The following is a 22,129-nucleotide window of genomic DNA, read 5'->3' on the forward strand; positions in this document are numbered from 1 at the left end:
AACATCAACGCCCACTACATTAAAACCTATATGTTTTCTACAAATTTTCAAGAAGAATCTTCCCATTGTTTCAATATTTTATATCTGCAATAATACTTGGTAATGACTGAAGCAGCAATGAGGTGGCAGTGTTCATTGTCAGGAAGATGAGTAATAAAATCATCAGCGTACAAATGATTTTTTAATTAGGTTTTAATCTGTGTATTTAGAGAAGTTATTTCTTTGTGAATTCCACACTGATAATTTTTATCTTGGTGCCACAGCTGCAGTCACTAATGGCAGATGCTATGGACACCCTTGAAGGAAGAAGAAACGATAAAGAACGTGTGTGGAATACAATTCAAAAGGTAAAACTTTCAGTGGAAGGAGAAAAAGATATATTATTCTCGAAGAAAATAACCATTTGGGGTCAAATCTGTTTAAAGATAAAAAGAAAAGAAAGTCCCTCAGCTTGTTTTATTGGTGGTTTTATTTAAAACAAATGTAGCTCTCTCCCTGGAAGTATAACCAAGATGAAATGTGGACATTTATTTAATTTGTTCCTTCAGGTCTGCTGCATTTCTGACTGTGGTCATGTACTTTTAGGGGTCTCTTATCATGCTCATTTTTGTGTTATATTTTCATTATCTCCTCCTTCATTATTGGTTATTATATATATTTAAAGCCCCTTCATCAATGTTTCAATTTGCTCCCCAACCCTTTCTCCTGTAATTGGCACTTGGGGAATAATGGCTACATTTCAGGGAACCAGAAGAAAACTCTTACATTGATGTTTGGGGTGAAGAGATGACATACTGGTTGTTAACAAGTCGGAGAACATCTCTTCGTTGGTTACCTGAGTTACACAAAACAAGCCCTGACATGCACCTGGCCCCAGCTACTCAGGAGACTTGTGTGATACCACAAGACCTTCTGACAATGTAGGAAGGAGTGGTGTTGGTTTACAGTCCAGATGAAAGTGATAAATTCTGATCAATGTACTCCCCACTCAGTCTCCTCCAATCCTGGTAAGAACACGCAAGGGAAGACTGGTGTCAGGAGATGTGAGAAGAAAAAAACTGTTCCGTTTAAGAGGTAAAGTCAGCCATGAGGGATTTTGATGCATTTGCAGAAATTGTCTCTTCTGTGTCTCAGAGAAATGTGTCTCTTCAATTCAGAGAACCTAGGGTGAATGTATAGAACAGAAATCAACTGAACTCATCTAATATTTGTTGAATATCTACTATGCCTGAAAGATCACTGTGTGTTATGGACCTTTTGCTGGGCAAGACAAACACAGCCCCTACCTATATGGGCCTTACCACCTAGGAAAGAAGCAGCTACTTAAATGTTTATAAATATTGTATTTTAAAAGTGGATGTTCAGTGATTATGGGAACAAATAGAGGAATATAATCTGGTCTGAGAGGTCAGAAAATCCATCTCTGAGAAAGTGATATTTATAAAACATTCAAAAGATAGTAGTAGCTACCTATATAAAAAGGGAGATTTCTACACGGAGGAAAAACCTTGTACCAAGAATGCTAAGAAAGCATGGTAAAACTGACAAAGGAACAAGGAACATGTTTTAAAATGAAGTGCAAAGGCAGGAGAAATCAAATCACAGAAGGTCTTATAAATTATGTTCAGGATTTAGAATGTTTCAGGAAGTATTTATGTGGTAAATATTTTTGAGATATCTCTAGGGCTGTGGTGGGATAACAGACTGAGGCTACAGAAATCTGGGGAGGTCAGTTATAAGGTGGTAGCATAATCTACTTTGGTGGGCACAGAAATGGAGAGAAGCAGGCAGATATAAGAAATATTCAGGAAGCAAATCCACAGGCCTTATTTACTGATTGCATGTGGGAGTTTAGACGACAGAAAAAGTTAGAACAACGCTCAGACTTTGGGCTTGAGCCACCAGGTGGGGAATAGGGAGAAGTTTGCTGGTACAAAGGAAGGAAGGAAACACTTCAAAGAAGCAGCTTTTGGCTGAGAACATAAACACTTTCAGAATCCACAGAAAGCATACCAGGCATTTGAAAAGGAAGTTAATATACAGGGTGGTTAACTGGGTATGAAAATTTAGGTAACTGAAAAGGAAAACAATTGATCACAATGGAACAGTTAAAAGAAAGAGCTACTATCCCTTAAGGGCTGGAGAATCAAAGGGAAGAGATTGCAATTATTGAAACTTGGAGTTGGGACCGGCTGGGCCATAGCTCAGATCTCCTACTAGGAGGTAGTGTTTAGCTGATACCAGTGTCCCCGAGCTTGGAGGAGGGGTCGTGAAAGACTTCTGAGGAGGGGGCAGTAACCCACTAGTGCTGATGGGGAGGGAAGGAAAGCAGTTTTAATGGAGGTTATTTGGCAACTTTTGGGAAAACTAGATTTCACAGCCACTACAGAAAAGAATGTATATTTCTAGAGAAAAGAACCTTTACTGAATAGATGCTCACAGGAACCCCAAAAAGACAGGAAGTCCGCAGTAAATAAACAAGAAGCAGCAAGTCCCTCCTTTCTCCTTTGATTTTACAGTGCCCCTCTATCGCCCCCTGTTGATGGAGACAAAGAGCTGGCAAAACAGAAATGGAGTTTACAGAGTTCCAGCCCCAGCATCAAAGGGTGAAAGTGAAAGTGAAAGTCACTCAGTTGTGTCCGACCTGTGACCCCATAGACTGTACCATGGAATTCTCCAGGTCAGAATACTGGCATGGGGAGCCTTTCCCTTCTCCAGGGGATCTTCCCAAGCCAGAAATGGAACCCAGGTCTCCTGCATTGCAGGTGGATTCTTTACCAACGGAGCTATCAGGGAAGCCCCATTGGGGTTAGGGACAAAAGGCCAATAACTGGATTTCCCTGGTGGCTCAGACAGTAAAGAATCTGTCTACAGTGTGAGAGACCTGGGTTTGATCCCTGAGTCAGGAAGATACCCTGGAGAATGGAATGAATACCCACTCTAGTATTCCTGCCTGGAGAATTCCATGGACAGAGGAGGCTGGTGGGCTACAGTCCATGGGGTCTCTGGCACAAAAGTGCATTGAAGTTAGGGTATTGAAACTAGGGCAAGATATCCAAGGTGAAATATAGGAGTCTGGAGTTCTCAATAGAAGACTGGATAGAGATAGAGATCTCTAAATCATTGGCAAATTGGTGATAACTGAAATCACTTGAGTGAGTGGCATGGCAGAGAAAGAGCAAATAATGAGAAAACAGCTTTGAGGAGCACATTTTAAATTTAGGAGGAAAACTCTACAAAAGAGACTAAGAAGGAATGATAGGGCAAACCAAAGCTAGAGGTAAACCAAACCCAAGGCTCATGGGAGTCAAGCAATATAATTAAATATTTGTGCTTACTACAGAAAGAATTGTTTAGCACAGAGGGTAGCCAACCACAGCCCATAGGTCCAAAACCAACCATGTACTTATTTTTGTCAATAGAGTTTACTGCACATAGCCATGCCATTCATTTAAATATTATCTATGTCACCTTGGCTAAGTTGAATAGTTGCCATGAAGACCATATAGCTCACAAAGCCTAAAATATTTGCTATCTGAAAAGTGAAGTGAAAGTGTTAGTCGCTCAGTTTGTGTCTGACTTTTTGTGGTCCCATGGACTGTAGCCTGCCAGGCTCCTCTGTCCATGGTATTCCCCAGGCAAGAATACTAGAGTGGGTTGCCATTCCCTTCCTCAGGGGATCTTCCCCACACAGGGACTGAACCTGGGTCTCCTGCATTACAGGCAGGCTCTTCAGCAACCAAGCCATCAGGGAAGCCCCGAAAACAAAAAAAGTTTGCTGTACCCTTGTATCCTGGTTTAAACCAGTATCCCTCCAAGAAATATTTGCATTTGTACAGTAAGTATTTATATTTACAAATCCAAGAGATAACAGAATAGTCCAATTATGAAATTCCAGCCAAAAAGGTGGAAGAGTGACTGACATTTGTCTACACCTGCCTGCCTTTTGTAGGTAAAGTTTCACCTGACCCTAAGCTAGTGATCTGATGTCCACATTCACAGGAGAACTTAGCCAGCAGTTTCACACTTTGTCCTCACTGCAGTTACTCTACTGCTGTATTAAATACTATCCCAAATATAGTGGTTTAGGAGAAAATTATCTCCCACAGGTCTATGGGTTGACTAGACTCAGCCAGGTGGTTCTTGCTTGGTATCTCTCCTGCAGTTCAATCAGATGACTTCTGTGCCTTGGGCTGGGGTCACCTGACAGCTAAAATGTTCTCAACTCTAGGATGGCTCCCTCATATGGTTGATATTTGATATTAGTCAGCTGAGACATTGACTGCAGTGCCTAAATATGGCCTCTCCATGTGAATTAGGCTTTAAATAGCACAAGAGTTGGGTTCCAAGAGATGTATCTCAAGAAAAAGGAAGTAAAAACCATCAGTCTTCTAAAAGACTAAGTCCAGATCTAGGATAGCTACTGTCACCATATTCTATCAGTCAAAGCAGTCATAGGCCAGCCCTGAATCACAGGATTGGAGAAACATATTTCAGTTTTTCAAAATGGAGTGATATGTGCATTTGTGGAGAGAATGAGGTGATAGCATCCATCTTAGAGATAAGCTTTAGCAGTGGAGCCATGGATCGGGGCCCCAGACTGGAAGACATCTGCAAGCAAGCAGGAGTCAGGAGAATAGTCAAGTTCAAGGCCTCTGAGATTGGAACACCTCAGAACCACTCCACCCAACCACCCGGTAACTAGAAAGACTCACTGGTGAGCAGCCAATCTTTCCAAATTAAAAGCCCTGGTAATGATCCCAGCTTTCTAAATGGAAGCTCTTGAGAGGTCTTTAGGAAGATGTGAATGGGAAGGAACAGGGTGCCAAATTTTTCCCAAGGGCTTTTAATTTGGTTAATGTGACGCTACAAAGCATGATCGTATCACTTTCAGACGATTCCGGTAGCAAGTAAGTAATTTCCTTTTACTGCTACAGAGTTAATTTGCATGTGCAGAAAAAAAATAATTAAAAAAGCTAATTGTACAAGCTACACTGTTCTGAGCCCACTAGAAGTTGATATCAGCATCACCACCTCTGAGATCTGTTATCTGTAATAGAAACAGCTGTTGTACCTAATGAAAACACTTGAAATTTTCATCTGAAGCAGCAGAATTATAGCAGCACCTCCCAGTTCCATGGAGTTAAAGGGTCTGTCAGAATCCCTATTACCTAACACAATTTTCAGAGTTTCACTTTGTTATAGGTCTATAAAAAGGCTATCAAGATGAAATCTGATTCATGAGTGCTGACCTCCTGTCTCTATTTTGTTATCTTTGAGATTTCTCTAAGGACCCAGAAAGAGTGTGACAATTGTGTTTATTTTCTAATTCACCAGAACTAAAACACTGTGTATTCTTTATAGAGTTTTAGGAAAGTGACTCTTGTTTTGGTTTGGCTTTACAGAGTATTTCCTTTCCAGTAATTAACTCCAGAAAGATATATGTATGTTGGTTTAGCTGTACAAATACAAAAATAAGCAGATTATGGTTTTTTAAAAGGTGCGGTAAATTTTCTTGTGTTGGAAAGTCCCTTGCCACAATAGGATTCTTTAAATAAGAGTATCACACTTTGCTTAGCTTTAGTCTGTAACAAAAATATCTGAGAAAATACACCCTTTTGAATAACAGGTCCTGTTACCACACAGCTCATTCCTGCAGTCAGTGTCTGGGGCAGACACTGTTCCTGACATTGGAGATACAGCCATGAAAAAGCAGTGCCCTCATGATATTTGCATTCTGCTAGCAGAAAAGTAGGCAATAAACTATCTAGAGAAATATGGAATACAAGTAACACATGCCAGGAAAGGAAAACGGAGAGTAGCAGATGATTGCAACCGCAATAGAATAGTCAGGGCAGGATTCACTCAGGTGACGACTGAATGAATATCTGAAAAAAAATGCAAACCATGCAGATATCTGGTGAGAAGCATTCCAAGTAAAGGAAACAGCAAATGTGAGACCCTGAGACTGGAGAGTGCCGACCAGGTACAAGGATCTGCAAGGAGAGCAAGGTGACTGGAGTAGAATGACATGAGTAATAGTAGATGAAACGAGAGAGGAGAGGATGTCATGCCTTAAACAGAAAAACAAAAACTACTCTAAGCTGCTGAATTGAGACTATACTGAAGAGGGCAAGGGCAGAGTCAGGGAGTAACTGCAGTGATACAGGAGAGGAATACTGGTGGCTTGAACCCTGAACCCAGTGGCTATAGAAGTGGTCAGATTCTGTCTTCTATCCACAAGAAGAACAAAGGCTTATTTACAGGGAGGCTAATACAGTAAAAAACATCCTGAACTAACATTCAGAGACCTGGCTCTGTCACAAATTAGCTCGAAGCCACATCCTTTCTCCAGGCCTCAGTTTTCTCATCTGTAAAATAAGGATAATGAACTAAGATTCAAAATCCCCTCTCTGCTCTGAAAAACTGGGTCTTTTGAAAGTCAGACCATCAAAATGAAAGAAGAATTAATGTTTACTGAGCTCTTAATACAAGCCAACACTCTTACTCACTTGATTTACACCAACTCACTAACCCTCACATAGGGTAAAAGGCATAATTTATTATAAACAGAGAAGTTTAGCAATTTTCCTAAAATCCCACTGTCAGTAAGTGGTGGAATCAGGATTTGATCCAACCTTAGGGCCTAATCTCTTTCTTGATAGAAGCCCAAGCTTTGTGCAACTGAAAAAGCCCAACCAACCAGCATTATTTTATGTATGGCTGAGCATTCAGGTATGAGGCCAAAAGGGGAGTTATGGTGACCTCCAATCAAAGTAAAATCTGTCCAGTTTGTCTGTCTTCAGTTCTCAAAATAAAGTTCTTTCAATCTAAGCCAGAGGCCACTAAGGAAGTTTTGGTTTAGCCTCCCTCTCTAATCCACCGGCATAGGCTCCTCCTCCTCTGTTCCTTAGCTCTCCATCTGTAACCAGAAACCACACAAAGCCTCAATCTGCAAATTCTCAACCATGAATTCAGGTCCCACTTGTGGGACCTTGGGCAAATCACAGCCTCCTGAGAAATACAGTGTCTTCACATACTTAGTAACTTCAGGCTCTAAGATTTTGTGTTACTGTGCATTGACTCCTAAGACCCATAATGCACTAAACCTGAAGGAAATAGAAAAAGAAATCTGTAGAAAAAGGAGTCTTTTTAAAGAAAAAAAGATGCCAACTGTTAAGTTGGAACATTCTTATTTCTTCTCACCAGAAACTCAGCTTAGAGAAACATTTAAGCAACAGTGTCTACAATTCAGAAGACAAAGTTATTGGCTCTTCATTTACAAAGTCTAAATTTCACACTGCAAGGATCAAAATTTAATCTGGTATGACATAAAATATTGTCTTATTCTGATATGCCTCTAGATCTGATTTGAGACTAAATAAAGAGAAATAAAACTTTGTTACTTTAAAAGTAATGAGAGATACTTCAGCATCTAATCATGATCCTATGAATTTTCATGAGAAAAAAATGCTACCTTAAAATTTCAAATAATAAAATATAACACAGTACATCATAATCCTTCATGAATCCAACAAATGGAGTTTAGGTGGATATCTTTAAACTTTAAAGCTTAAAGCATCCATGTGAATTTATTATAAAATATTTAGCTTTGGGGGTTCCTTTTTATCTCAAAATCTTAACTTATAAATCATACTCACTGTCAAACAGATATGAAATCCATTGATTCACTCATTTGCTTTTTAAGATAAAAGGGGGATAGAATTGCATATCACTTAGCAACTCTGTTCTGTGCAAGGGCTGCTGACATGTGCAGACCATGCAGGGGAAAGCACAAACTGGGGAGATGGGCTGGGGCAGTTAACCAATCAAGAGGGAGAGGAAAGAACAAAGTGGAGCATTTTATTTACTTTCCACATCAGCATTCAAACCTGAGTATTTCCAGCAACTCTGCTGAGAGAGACTGCACTCATTGGCCAAGCATCTGGGCTGACTAATACGCAGTTGGGGCCTGCAGTTGTGTCTGTCTGACAGGACTGCCATCTTGTCAAAGATTCAGCAACCATACCGCTCATTTGCAAAGCAGTTTTTCCAGCAATCAGGCTTTTCCTGTGTGTCTTGTTCTTTAAGGAGTCTCCACAGATTTACTGCAATTTGATTATGAATCTTTTCCGCTTCTGGTTATGGGCTTCTTCATTAGCATATCCCCAAATTCCTTTACGGTGTGTGCTCCGAGCACTGCTAAGCAGTTCCGTCCACGGCATAATGCAGATCGTGCACAGAAACCCAAGTGCTCTTTTGCTGACCGTGCTGAGGGGAAGGAGGCAGGGAGGCAAGGCCCAAGGGGCTGAAGAGGCCAGGCACCTGGAATAAATAAATCACTGCAATTCCTGGGACAATGAGTCTGTGCCAGTAAGTGTCTAGACGAGCAACTGTAGTGGAGGAGACTTTGCCGAAGCCCCGGCAGAGCCTCCTGACTATGGTCAGAGGCTGAGCCCTGCAACCATCAGACCTGGAGGGAGACCTTCCTCAAACAGACAGCAAAGCCCCGTCTAGCCTGGCAAGCAGAGAAAGCCGAGAGCCTCAGTTCCAGACCTCTCCCCTGGCCAGTGTGCAATGCTCCAAATACTGATACATGGTGAATTTCAATCACCGCGTAAATTTAACAAAATCTTTCTCCTCTGACTTAAAGGAAAAAGTATGTGGTTAATTTGTTAAATATTTTCGATAGCTGCATTTGCTAGTCACTCACTTTCCACCTGTATTTGGCCTTTCCTCCAAAACTGAGAATACCTCTTATATACTTTGTTGGCTAAAAGTATTCTGAAACTTTGATGATTTGGCAAGAAATTTCTGCAGCAGAAACATTTCTGTGTAGGAGTCGGATCTATCACGGCTCTCATCTAGGGAGCATGAATCTAGAAACTGTGCTATTTAACCAGTTTATCAAGGGGTAGAAAAAACTAATCAGCCATTGATTAGGTCCTTACATACTTAATAAAATACTGTGATATCCAACAAATTCTCAAACTATGTTAGTCTGTTTAAAGTTTGCTTTTTAATAACTATTACAATGGAAACAGGCTATAGAAAAAATTATTTCAGGTAAATAAACAATGTGATAAAAAATGAACAATGTGGTGCTGACAAACATCATCAGTGATGAATACTGATCTCTTTGTATATGTGAAGCACTTCAAGAATTGATTGTATTTAATAACTGCAACAATCCTATGAGAGAGATGTCATTATCTCTCCTTTGGAAAATGAGGGAAAGAGCTTTGTAGAATTAACAAGGAAACAAGCCTACAATGAAGGGGCAGTGTTTGGTTTTGAATCAAGTTTGTTTGGGTCAAAGGCTCTGTTCCTAGTCATTAACTAGAACACTTATGTAAACCAAATGCAGCTACTAAAATTTAATGGCGCAAAGAACACTGCCTGACCCAAGCTCAGATTTCCGTAAGACAACCAAGGAGACAATCTTTGAATCTGCTTTTCAGAAGTGAGTGGCGATAGGAGGATTGCAAGCCATCCTATTCTAGATCACAGCTCACAGAACCAGATGGTGACTTATCCAGACCGCTTTGCTGCAGATGCATGACCAAATCTGAAGCATGGTACCCACTAGCCCCTGGAACATGGTACTCTTCCTGTCCTCCTTCACCATGTCTGCCCTTACAGATCTAGATGTTTAGGTTGCTTTGAGAGCGCACCATTTTCCTCCCTGCAACAGCAGAACCCCATGAGAACAGCTTGGAAGTCTGCTCATTCCTGTAGTATTTCTACTATGGCTTACACTTTCTGGTGCATTAACTAAGCCCTTTGAAATGCACCAGGATCTCCATGAAAACATAATTTCAGAAGCACATATTCCTGTAACCTCTGCACACCTTACCTCCCAGCACAGAGGCATATGTTCCGGACAGGACAGCACATCGTTTACTCCTCCAGTTTCAGGAGTCCCTCCCTGCCTCTCCTACTAGTGAGCTAATAATATAAGGAAGTGACTAAAGCAGAAATTGGAAATACTCATATTACTCCAAACCTACTAGTATTTTTATCTCTGTAAAAACTTTTCTAAATGCATCTTTCAGAAGTTCAGTGAAATATTCTGGGGCAAGGGAGGGGAACATATATCTCAATTTCATTTGAACTGAAGAGTGAGTTTGCCATTCATTCTAAAAGTTACTGTCTCTAAATTACCTAAGTATCTCCTTTGTTTGGCAGTCAGCATCTTACTGCATGTATTTATAGGTTAAGTTTTGCAATCCTTTGTAATTCTGGAGAATAACAAAATATCAGCTTACACCACTTGGTAGCTAAATGAACCATAGGACATCCTCCATTCTGTATTGAAAGTAGGATTAACAAGTTCAGAGCAATTGACTTGTGGCTCATTCAGTCATTTAGAGTGGACTCATTATACTTTTCATCTTTTGGAGAAGGGCAAAAAAAACTGCCTTTACATGCAGCCCTAAAGGAAGGTATGGATCATTTATCATTCTAACTTTCTTAAAGTGGTACATGTGCAGGAGGGAACAAGACCATAATCTAAAACACACACAAATGCCACAAGCACCAACACACCTGTATCTCTCAGCATCATCAAGACTGTGTATGTAAAACATATGTGTACTCTGCTTAAATGGCTTTTTGCTGGATAAGAGATTCTGGAGAACATGAGGCGGCTGGTGAAATCTGGACCTAAATTAGAAAGCCCAACCCAGAGACAGGATAAAGTTAGTCTTCTTTCTTATTGAATTGAAAGATAATCAAGAAGCTTTTAACTTCCTAATACCTCTGATGGAGAGGAGACCCCTTTCAGCCTCAGTTATTCACTTCATTATACTGATAACAATCTTTAGAAGCAACTGGGAAAACAGATTCAAGAAATAAAAATACATCTTCCTGAGGAATAAAGGTCAGAAATCACTTTTTAAAAGTCGTGATGGAGGACTTCCACTTATTGGAATATGGAGGAAACATGCTTTTCCCTACTCCTTACATTGAGCACAACTTTGGACATTATATGTAAAACAAATATAAGATGCTGAAAGGTGGAATGAGAAAAGAGAAATGACCTAGAGTCCTGAGCAATAACATGATGATGAGTTCACTGGATTTTCTTTTATTTACTTATTTTTTTGCTTTAGACATTCCACACTTGATGATGAAACCTGGTAACTCAGAAATAAATAAAATAAAAACCCCAACAAAATCCTGCTCCCTCCAGCCAAAGGACAAGGAAAAAGGCAGCCTGTGCTCAGTATTCAGTTGTATCTAACTGTTTGCAACCCCATGGACTATAGCCTGCCAGGTTCCTCTGTCCATGAGATTGTCCCAATAAGAATACTGAAGTAGGTTGCCATTTCCTCCCCCAGGGAATCTTCCCGACCCAGTGATTCAACCCAGGTGCCCTGCATTGCAGGCAGATTCTTTACCTCTGAACCACTGAAGATGGAAAGTTCTTAGGCAAATAATCATTCTACTCCAGCCAAACACCACAGGGAAAAACAAAAAGGAAATCCAAACCCCCATCCACATCAACAAAGCCCAAGTGAGTTAGAATTCTACTTTCACTGGGCTATCATAAGGTGTCTCAGCCTTCCCACCCTAAAAGGTTGGTGTCAAAGAAGCCAAATAGGGAGGTTGAATGTTCATCCCCACTAGGTATGGTGTCAGAGGGGGCCTAGTAGATGGTCAGGATTTTCACCAGCCCCCAACAATCATGAGCTTCCCTTCTCAGTGTGATGTCAGTGGAGGCCACATGAGGAGTAGTGGTGAGGTACTGCTAGAGAGTTATACGTGCAAACATAGTGAGGAGCTTGAATGTTTGAATGCTCATCCCTATCTGAAAGTAATGAGGAACCCTTTCCTCAAATCAATGGAGATTGAGTGTAGAATGTGAACTTCTATTCCCACCTGGCAGTAATGAGGCAATGCCCCCTCCCATCTTTTGCCATAGCATGGTCAGAAAAATTCAGCTTAAGCAGAAGACTTAAATAGGATACAGCTGTCATAATATTAGTATCCTAAATGTCCAGATTTCAACTGAAAATGATGCATCATACCATGAAACAGGAAGATCTCAAACTGAATGATAAAAGACAATCAACTGATGCTAACATAAAGATGTTAGAGCTATTATAACTATTCTGACAAAGATTTTAAAGAGGCCATCATAAAAATATCTAAGCTACTAGAAACATCTTAAAACAAATTGTAAAATGTCATCAGACTACACTACAAGGCTACAGTAATCAAAACAGTATGGTATTAGCACAAAAATCTAGCACATAGATCAATGGAACAGAATAGAAAGCCCAGAAATAAACTCACAAATTTATGATGAATTAATCTACAACAAAGGAGGCAAGAATATGAATGGGGAAAAACAATCTTTTCACCAAGTGGTGGTGGGGAAACTGGACAGCTACATGTGAAAGAATGAACTCAGAACATTTTCTCAAACCATATACAAAAATAAACTCAAAATGGATTAAAGACATGAAGACTAGAAAGCAAAAACTTCTAGAAAAAAAATAGGCATAACATTCTTTGACATAAATTGTAGCAATATTTTGGGATATGTTTCCTAATACAAAGGAAATAAAAGCAAAAATAAATAAATGGGGCTCAATTAAACTTATAACCTTTTTCACAGCAAGGAAATGTACAACAAAACAAAAAGGACAGCCTACTTAATGGGAGAAAAGTATTTGAAAATAATATGATTGATAACAGGTTAACATCCAAAATATGTAAACAGCTCATACAACTCAATATCAAAAAAAGAAACAACCCAATTTAAAAATGGGCAGAAGACTAGAATAGACATTTTCCAAAGAATACAAATAGATGAGCTAATTGGCACATGAAATAAATGCTTAACATGATTAATCATCAGGGAAATGCAAATCAAAGCCACAGTGAGGTCACCTGTCAGAATGACTATCATAAAAAGGATACAAATAAGGAATATTGGTGAGGGTATGGAGAAAAGAAAACACTTGTACACTTTTGGTGGAAATGTAAATTGCTGCAACCACTATGGACAACTGTATGGAGGTTCCTCAAAAACTGAAAGTAGAACTATCATATGATCTAACAATTCCTCTTCTGGGTATAGATCCAAAAAACCCCATAAACATTCACTTGAAAAGATGCTCATAGCAACCCCAATGTTCATAGCAACATTATTTACAATAGCCAAGATATGGAAACAATCTAAGTACCCATAAACAAATGAATAGATAAGATGTGGCATATATACACACATATTCCATTGTGTGTATATATGTATGTATGTATATTCATACATACTCAGCCATAAAAAAGAATAAAATTTTGACACTTGCAACAATGTGGATGGACCTAGAGAGTATATGCTTAATGAAATAAGTCAGAGGAAGAAAAATACTCTATTTTATCTTTTATATATGGAATTTAAAAAATAAAACAAATGAATATAACAAAAAAGAAAGAGAATCACAGATATAGAAAATAAACTAGAGGGAAGGGGAGCAGCAAGACAGAGGTAGGGGATTAAGAGGTACAAATTACCATTTACAAAATAAACTGCAGGGATATATTGCACAGCATAGGGAATATAGCTAATATTTCATACTAAAGATGAAGTATAATTTATAAAAATTTTAAATCACCATGTTGTTCACCTGTGACTAATATTGTATATAAATTATACTTCAATTAAAAAAAAATAGAGAGGACATCCCTGGTGGTCCAGTGGTTAAGAATCACCTTCCAAGGCAGAGGAGACAGGTTCAATCCCTAGTCTAGTCAATCCCCACATGCCATGGGGCAACTAAGGCTGCACATTGCAACTACTAAGCCTAAGCGCCAGAACTGAGAGCCTGCCTACCACAACTAAGATCCAACACAGCCAAAAATAAATATCTTTTAAAAAGAGACAGAAACTCGGCAAAGAAGTGGAAGACATAAGAAGAACCAAATAGAAATTTTAGAATTGCAAATACCATACCCAAAATGAAAAATTCAGTGGAGGGGTTCAACAGCCTAATGAAGAGGAAATAATCAATGAAAAGAAGATTGTTGTTTGGTCACTAAGTTGTGTCCAATCCTCTGCGGTCCCATAGACTGTAGCCCATCAGGTTCCTCTGTCCATGGGATTTCCCCAGCAAGGATACTGGAGTGGGTTGCCATTTCCTTCTATGGGGATCTTCCCAATCCAGGGATAGAACCCACATCTCCTGCATTGGCAGGAGGATTCTTTACCCCTGAGACAGCAGGGAAGTCTGAAATGAAGATAAAACAATACAAATTACCCAACTGGAACAACAGAGAAAATAGACCAGAAAATAAAATGAAAAGAACCTCAAGGAGCTGTGAGTCTATAGCATCATATCTAACATTCATGTTTTCAGAATCCCAGAAAGATATGAGAAAAGGGATAGGAATGAAAAAGTACCCAAAGAAATAATAGCTGAAAATTTCCATAATTTGGCAAAAGAAAGAAACTAGAGACTGAAAAACTTCAGTTCAGTTCAGTCGCTCAGTCGTGTCCGACTCTTTGCAACCCCATGAATTGCAGCATGCCAGGCCTCCTTGTCCATCACCAACTCCCAGAGTCCACCCAAACCCATGTCCATCGAGTCAGTGATGCCATCCAGCCATCTCATCCTCTGTCGTCCCCCTCTCCTCCTGCCCCCAATCCCACCCAGCGTCAGGGTCTTTTCCAACTTGAGTCAACTCTTTGCATGAGGTGGCCAAAGTATTGGAGTTTCAGCTTCAACATCAATGAACATCAATGAACACCCAGGACTGATCTCCTTTAGGATGGACTGGTTGGATCTCCTTGCTGTCCAAGGGACTCTCAAGAGTCTTCTCCAACACCACAGTTCAAACACACCAATTTTTCAGCACTCAACTTTCTTCACAGTCCAACTCTCACATCCATACATGACCACTGGAAAAACCATAGCCTTGACTAGACAGATCTTTGTTGGCAAAGTAATGTCTCTGCTTTTTAGTATGCTATCTAGGTTGGTCATAACTTTCCTTCCAAGGAGTAAGTGTCTTTTTACATAGCTGCAATCACCATCTACAGTGATTTTGGAGCCCCCCCCCAAAAAAAAAGTCTGACACTGTTTCCCCATCTATTTCCCATGAGGTGATGGGACCAGATGCCATGATCTTAGTTTTCTGAATGTTGAGCTTTAAGCCAGCTTTTTCACTCTCCTCCTTCACTTTCATCAAGAGGTTTTTTAGTTCCTCTTCACTTTCTGCCATAAGGGTGATGTCATCTGCATATCTAAGGTTATTGATATTTCTCCCAGCAATCTGGATTCCAGCTGTGCTGCTTCCAGCCCAGTATTTCTCATGATGTACTCTGCATATAAATTCACTGAAAAACTTCAGTGAACCCCAAATAAGATTAACTCAAATTCACACCAGGATGCAGCATGGTCAAACTTCTAAAAACTAAAGACAAAGACAGATCTTGAAAGCAGTAAAAAAAAAAGAAATGATTCACTAACTATTAGGGGAAAAACAATTTGAATGACAGTGGATTTTTCAGTTAAAAAAACTGGGGCCAGAAATAAGTGGTATATTTTTCAAATACTGAAAGAAAAGAAGTGTCAACACAGAATGCTATACCCAGCAAAAATATCTTTCAGGAATTAAGGGGAAATCAAGACATTCTCAGATGAAAGAAAACTAAGAGAATTTGTCATCAGCCAACTCACCCTAAAAAAAAAGAAAAAAAATGGCTGAATAAAATTTCCTAAATAGAAAGGAAACAATAAAAGAAAGAACTTTATCAAGAAAAGTGAAAGAACACAGGCAAAAATATGAGTAAAAACAACAAACTGTCCTCTTCATTATGTTTGATGATTCAAGCAAAAATAACAACATTGTTTAATATGATTCTAAATATACATGGAGTTTTGTGTTTGGTTCTACATATGAGGAGCTGGGAAGTCACCACTCTATCCTAAAAGTCAGTAATTCTTCTTGGATCTATGAGACAGCGGACGACACAAGACAAAACACTGCTCCAAAGACAGGAGAGACAAACAGATTAATACAGGGAGATATGGCTTTCTGGAGCAGAGACTTATGAGCAGAAACTGCCATGGGAACCAGTACTGGCTTTGTGAAGCTGGAATTATAATTGACAAATTGCTGGACAGTGCAATTTGGACTCAGTGCAGACAACTCTGGGTATTACAAACTCTAAGGGGACCCAGTCTAGGAGTTATGCAATATTACGCAATTTACCTCCAGGAGTTCATGGTAAGTATCAGAGAAAAATCCCCTTGGGCCTCTGGAAGGAACCACTCTGAAATATGCTAAAACACTCTTTCCTTCTTAGCAAGGCTTGCCCTCAGAAGAAACCAGTTAAACAGAGCATACCTTTTTGGGTATTATCAGGGCCTAAGTGACCTTGGAAAGGAAAATACCCAACTCCAGCCCACACTAGCCAACCTGTCCCATATAAGGAGGAGTAGGTGGGGAACTGAGGAACACTTGTGAAGTTCACAGTCCAAGGCATGGGTTCAGTAAAAGACTGAAATCTAATCTTAGAACTGTAGAATGCTTCCCCTTCCCTCACATTGTGTAGTTTAGTCACTAAGTCCTGCCTGACTCTTGCAACCCCGTGGGCTGTAGCCCACCAAGCTCCTCTGTCCATGGGATTTCCCAGACAAGAATACTGCAGTGGGTTGCCATTTCCTTCTCAATGGGATCGTCCCAACCCAGGAATCGAAACCAGGTCGCCTACATTGCAGGCGGACTCTTGCATCACAGGTGAATTCTTTACCAACTGGGCCACAAGGGAAGCCCTCCCCTCACATTACTAAAAGTCTGCTTATAGCAGCTCCTTTTACCCAGTACATCATGTCCAGCTATCAAGAAAATAATTAAAAGACAAACCAAAAGGTGAAAAACACAATTTAAAGAGACAAAGCAATCATCAGAAGCAGATATGGCAGAGATGTTGTAATTATCAGACTAGAAATTTAACACAACAATGATTAATATGCTAAGGGCTCTAATGGACAAAGTGAACAGCATATAAGAAAAGATATGCAATAATAATAGCAACAATATGTTCAACTATGTATATATCTTAAGTGTGTGTATATATAATATATTTTTAAACTGAAAAAATTATAGAAATGGACAACAAATGAGTGGTTGCCAAGGGTTAAGGAGGTCGGGCAGGAGGAAAGTGGCTATAAAAGATCAGCACAAGAGATCCTGTAGTAATGGAACTGCTCTGTATCTTGACTATATCAGTGTCAATATCCTAGTTGTAATATTCTACCAAAGTTTTATAAGATGTTACCGTAGGGACAAACTACATAAAGAATACACAGATTCTTCCTTTATTACTTCTTATTGATGCATGTGAATCCACAATTATCTCAAAAGAAAAAGTTTAAAATATATGTACTCAAACTTTCAGATAAATTATGCCATTAAGTGTTGAAAATAAATTTTTAAAAAGCCATGATACATTAAGAACACAGTGATAGCAAGATTTCATAATTGTACTCTAACTCTACACTAAATTTGTTTTACAAGTGCTATTATTATGGGGATTTTCAACTAGTAATTGGTAATATAGTTTAACAGAAGTTTTTTTGCATATTTTATAATGTATCACAGGCATCTAATGCCTTACATTTCCACATTGTACTTTTATGACTATCATGCCAACATACAGAATTCACTAAATTAAAATGGAGAAATATGAGGCTGTTTGTTTGAATGCTAGCCAAAAGCTAAAGGAAACTGCTGTATTATGAACAGCAGAAACAACTTTGTTTCAGAAATTAAAGTTTATTTTAGAAATTAATTTCAAGCCTGTTTGAAAACAATTGTCATTCTAATAAGAATTAAAATTCAAACCATTTTGGATGATAAATATTTAAAAGCATTTGGTCTGGAAACTAAACTGGAAGATAGCAAGAAAACTAATGTTATGAAATCCACTGTGGTGGATTAAATGGCTGTTTTGCCAAGAGGATTTTGATCCACATTGCAAATTGCTGGAAATACATCCTCCTTCTATAACCACCACTACAGTTGTAGAAACATGATATTTATTCCCAAGGATCCAATTATTATTTATCTTTTTTTTTGTCTTCTTACAAGTCTTCTTTAAAAAGCTTTATTTAAAACAATAAATCCTTTGAGCACCCAATCCCTGAAGCATGAACATATACAAACCTCTATAAACATATTTAATTGCCTCTCCTTAATCCAGACTACATGAAATCCAATAGGAGATCCTATTTCAAGTGCAGTGTCTTCCTTCTTGCTGTAATTTACCCATGCATTTATGTTTGAGATCACGTTCCTCTCACTGCTATTACTAGACAGAAACCCACACTGCATCCCAAGGTACCTGCTAAGCATGTGCAGGGGCCCCGACAAAGTAGGCAACATCAGCCAGCAGGAAAGGTGAAAGGTAGAAATCAGCAAAGTCATGTTTGAGGAGGAAATCGGGACCTAATTGAGCTTTATGGCTTAGTACAGATTTCCTCAACTTACAATAGGGTTACATCTCTATAAACCCAACATAAGCTGAAAATACCATCAGTTGGAAATTATTTAATACACCTAACTTCTGGACATCACAGCTTAGCCCAGCTTACCTTAAATGTGCTCAGAACACTTACATCAGCCTACAGTTGAGCAGGATCATCTAACACAAAGCCTATTTAAAATGTGTTGAGTAGCTCCTGTAATTCATTGAATACTATACTAAGAGTGAACACTAGAATGACTGTCTGGGGACAGGACAATTCTAAGTGTATGGGTTAGGGATTTCCCTGGTAGTCCAGTAGTTAAGACTCCATGTTCCCAATCTAGGAGCCATAGGTTCCACCCCTGGGCAAAGAAATAAGATCCCACCTGCTGCACAATAGTGCAGCCTAAAAAGTAAATAAACATCTCGGTGTTGACCCTCGGGATCCTGTGACTCACGGGGAGCTTCGACTCACTGCTACCACCCAGCACTCCAGGGGTATCAGACCCTAAACTGCTAGCCCAGGAAAAGATCAAAATCCAAAAGTCAAAGTATGTTTTCCAGTGAATATATATCATTTCTGCACCACCAAGAAGTCAAAAAATTATTTCAACAAATTATGTCGACACATCATAAATCAGGGATTGTCTATAGTTGCATTAATTTGCTAAGACTGCTATAACAAAGTATCACAAACTGAGTGACGTGAACAACAGAAGTTTATCATCACAGTTCTGGAGGCTGGGAGTCCAAATGCAAAGTATCATCAGGGTTGGTACCTCCTGAGGGCTGCAAGGAAGAACCAGTTCATGCCTCTCCCCTTGTTTCTGGTGGTTTGCTTAACCTTGGTGCTTACCACACCTTGGCTATAGGAGCATCACCCCATCCACTGCCTTCATCTTCACAAGTTATTCTCCTTGTGCGAGGGACTGTCTCCAGATACCCCATTTTTATAAGGATGCCAGTCATTTTAGTTAAGGCCCACCCCAAAGACCTCATTTCAACTTGACGACCTCTATAAAAACCCTGTCTCCAAATAAGGGTACATCCTGAAGTACTGGGGCTTAAGACCCTAACACAGGAATTTTGAGGGAATGAAATTCAACTCATTACAGTAGTGTTTGATTTTAAATGACTTTGGGAGGGGGGACACCCTAATCTTCACAGCGATTCTCCTTCCCCTCTATCACATCTGAACGACTCCCCTTTCAAAGCTCTACTAGGCCAAGGCTGTGTGTACCTTTCTGTTACCATCTCTCACTAGCTTCACTCATTTTGAGCTTCTTGTCACTTTTTCCTTAGTTTGTCCCCATTCCTAACTCTCTATGCCCTAAATCTGTTTCTTCCCCAACAATGCCTCTGGTCTCATGGCCAGCCATCACATAAGAAATGGAAAGTAGTACTATTGCTTTCACCTCTGGCTCACAGGCCTTCAATTACCAAATAAAAATAGGTTGGATCTCTGTGCAAATGAAACCATAGTCCGCCCCACAAAATCATAGTGAGTCAGCAGCAACCCTCCTTCACAAGAAAACTCTCAAGTGCATAGAAGCTCTCCTGACTTCAGGCTATCCCCATACTTTCTACCTACACATAAGATACAAACCAATTTTACAGTAAAAGATTATCAGAGAAAATATCAGTACTTTTTATTATGCCTATACTGAAAGTTACTCTGAAGTGGCTTTGTGAGGGAAAACATTTTAATCTGTAAAAATGTTGCATTTTATCCTAGAACTAGTAGAATAATCTTAAGTTTTGATATGATAAAAAAAATCATTAACTGAGAAGAAGAATCTGATGATTGAATAATCTGATCCAGTTATAGAGTGAGAAAGAAATAAAGTGTGCTATAGACTACACTTAAGCTAATCTGTAATAGGGGTCCTTTGGATGCAAGATAAAATGTTGATACATCTAGAGAAGTTATAGGTCTTATGGATATTCTTTTAAGTGAAGTATAATGAAGTACTGAGAACCCTAATATCTATGGATGTTTACATCAACCAGTTCGATACCTTGCATTACATGCAATACTAATACAGCAGAAATGGTTGGCTCCCTCTCATTTCCACAGTGCTCTTTCAATGTGGTACAAGCAAATTGCAATGTATCCTGCTTCCACTGAGCACATTTCTGTACAGTGAATCCAGGCCAAAATAACATCATTAAAGTAGTACTTTAAAGTTTATTTAATCCAACTCCCAGGTCACACATGACCTGAATAATTCACACTTGCCAAAAATGTCATCTAGTGTTTGATTTCCAGTGTCTGGTGATGAGGGTCACCATACCTTACCCCAAAACACCTTCCACTTTTACACAGATGTGAAAATATCAATATAATATCTATTTTTTTTTACTCACTGAAGTACTCATTCAGCTGTTTACCAGTTCAACCAATATTTATTGAGACCTTATTATGAAACCACCAAACACTACACAATGTGCTATTATAATCTTTGTGGAGGGCTTAGACATTTATGAAGAGTTTTCCACAAACATCAAGCCATTTAATCCTCACAAAAACCCTGTAAATAAAGTCTGATTATAATTAATTTATGATTTACACTAGAGATGAGAAAATTAAAGTTCACCAGTGAAAGCAATGAGACTCAAACTCATATTGTAATTCTAAATGGTACTCTCTTTCAAATATGTAAGCTAACACAGAACAAATTCATCACCCCTTCACATATCACCTAAAGATACCAAAGATTCCTGTTATGTTTTTTCTTTTCCCAGTAAACATCTACAGGTCCTCCAACTTTTCTTCATAAAGTTTGGAGTTAAGACCTGGACATATCCAACACCAAGCATCATAGCCCAGATGAGACAGGACATGGCCAGAAAAGGGAGAGAACTATTACTCCCATTGAGACACATTTTAAACATTGTCATTTATAATCAGATCAGTTTTGGGTAACCAGGGAATACAGTTGAACTTTTTTGAATATGCACTATCAGAAACTCATATCTTCACACTCCTTTCTCTGTCCCCTCCCAATTCTACCCTTTATATTGTTGAATTTTGAGACTTAATCACAAGACTTGAAAGCATTTCAAACACCTACCTACACTTAGCACAGTTACTGAGGCAGCATCCTTTACAGAGTGGAGGTCAAAAACACAGGAACTGTTAAAGTTCTTTGGCTTTTCATTTTATTTCACTTTTATATGTATTTTTAAATTTATTTTTCTATTTAATGGGCATACACTTCCAGATTCAAGTATTAATACTACTAGTAAATAATAATAATTCAGAGCTATGCAATACTTCACATAAACTGTTTAATTTCATTAGGACCCTGTGAAGCCACTGACAGATGAAGAAACTTGGGTTCCAAGAAATTAAATAAGTTTGCCCAAAAGACACACCAAGGACATGCTGGAGCTGGGATTCCAACCCAGATATATCTGACTTTGTCCCAGCAGGCTCTCTCTCTGCCATAACCACTTTTTTGTTCTCAATAACTGAAAGCATCACTTTCTGTTTCTTTTTCTTAGGACTTTTTAACTGCTAGAATGCTTTTCACACAGTAGACCACAAAATAGTGGACTGTTTTTTCTTTTCAATTAAGATATTTGCATCATTCTGGCTTTTAGCCTAGTATTAGGCTATTATTACAGGTCCACTTTTTAAAAACA

The 22,129-nt window shown here is 39.0% G+C and overlaps 1 protein-coding gene across 4 annotated transcripts in view; it reads left to right on the top strand.

The window, feature by feature from the left end:
• Positions 1-22,129, top strand: part of SPATA16 (spermatogenesis associated 16) — a 237,896-nt gene that overhangs the window by 210,109 nt on the left and 5,658 nt on the right. For all 4 annotated transcript variants that reach the window (XM_070465891.1, XM_070465890.1, XM_070465892.1 and 1 more), the window contains one exon: positions 264-347. In XM_070465891.1, coding sequence (XP_070321992.1) covers positions 264-347 — 84 coding nt within the window. The remainder of the gene's footprint in view (positions 1-263; positions 348-22,129) is intronic.

This window comes from Odocoileus virginianus, chromosome 4, assembly GCF_023699985.2.
Source record: "Odocoileus virginianus isolate 20LAN1187 ecotype Illinois chromosome 4, Ovbor_1.2, whole genome shotgun sequence".
Lineage (NCBI taxonomy): Eukaryota > Metazoa > Chordata > Mammalia > Artiodactyla > Cervidae > Odocoileus > Odocoileus virginianus.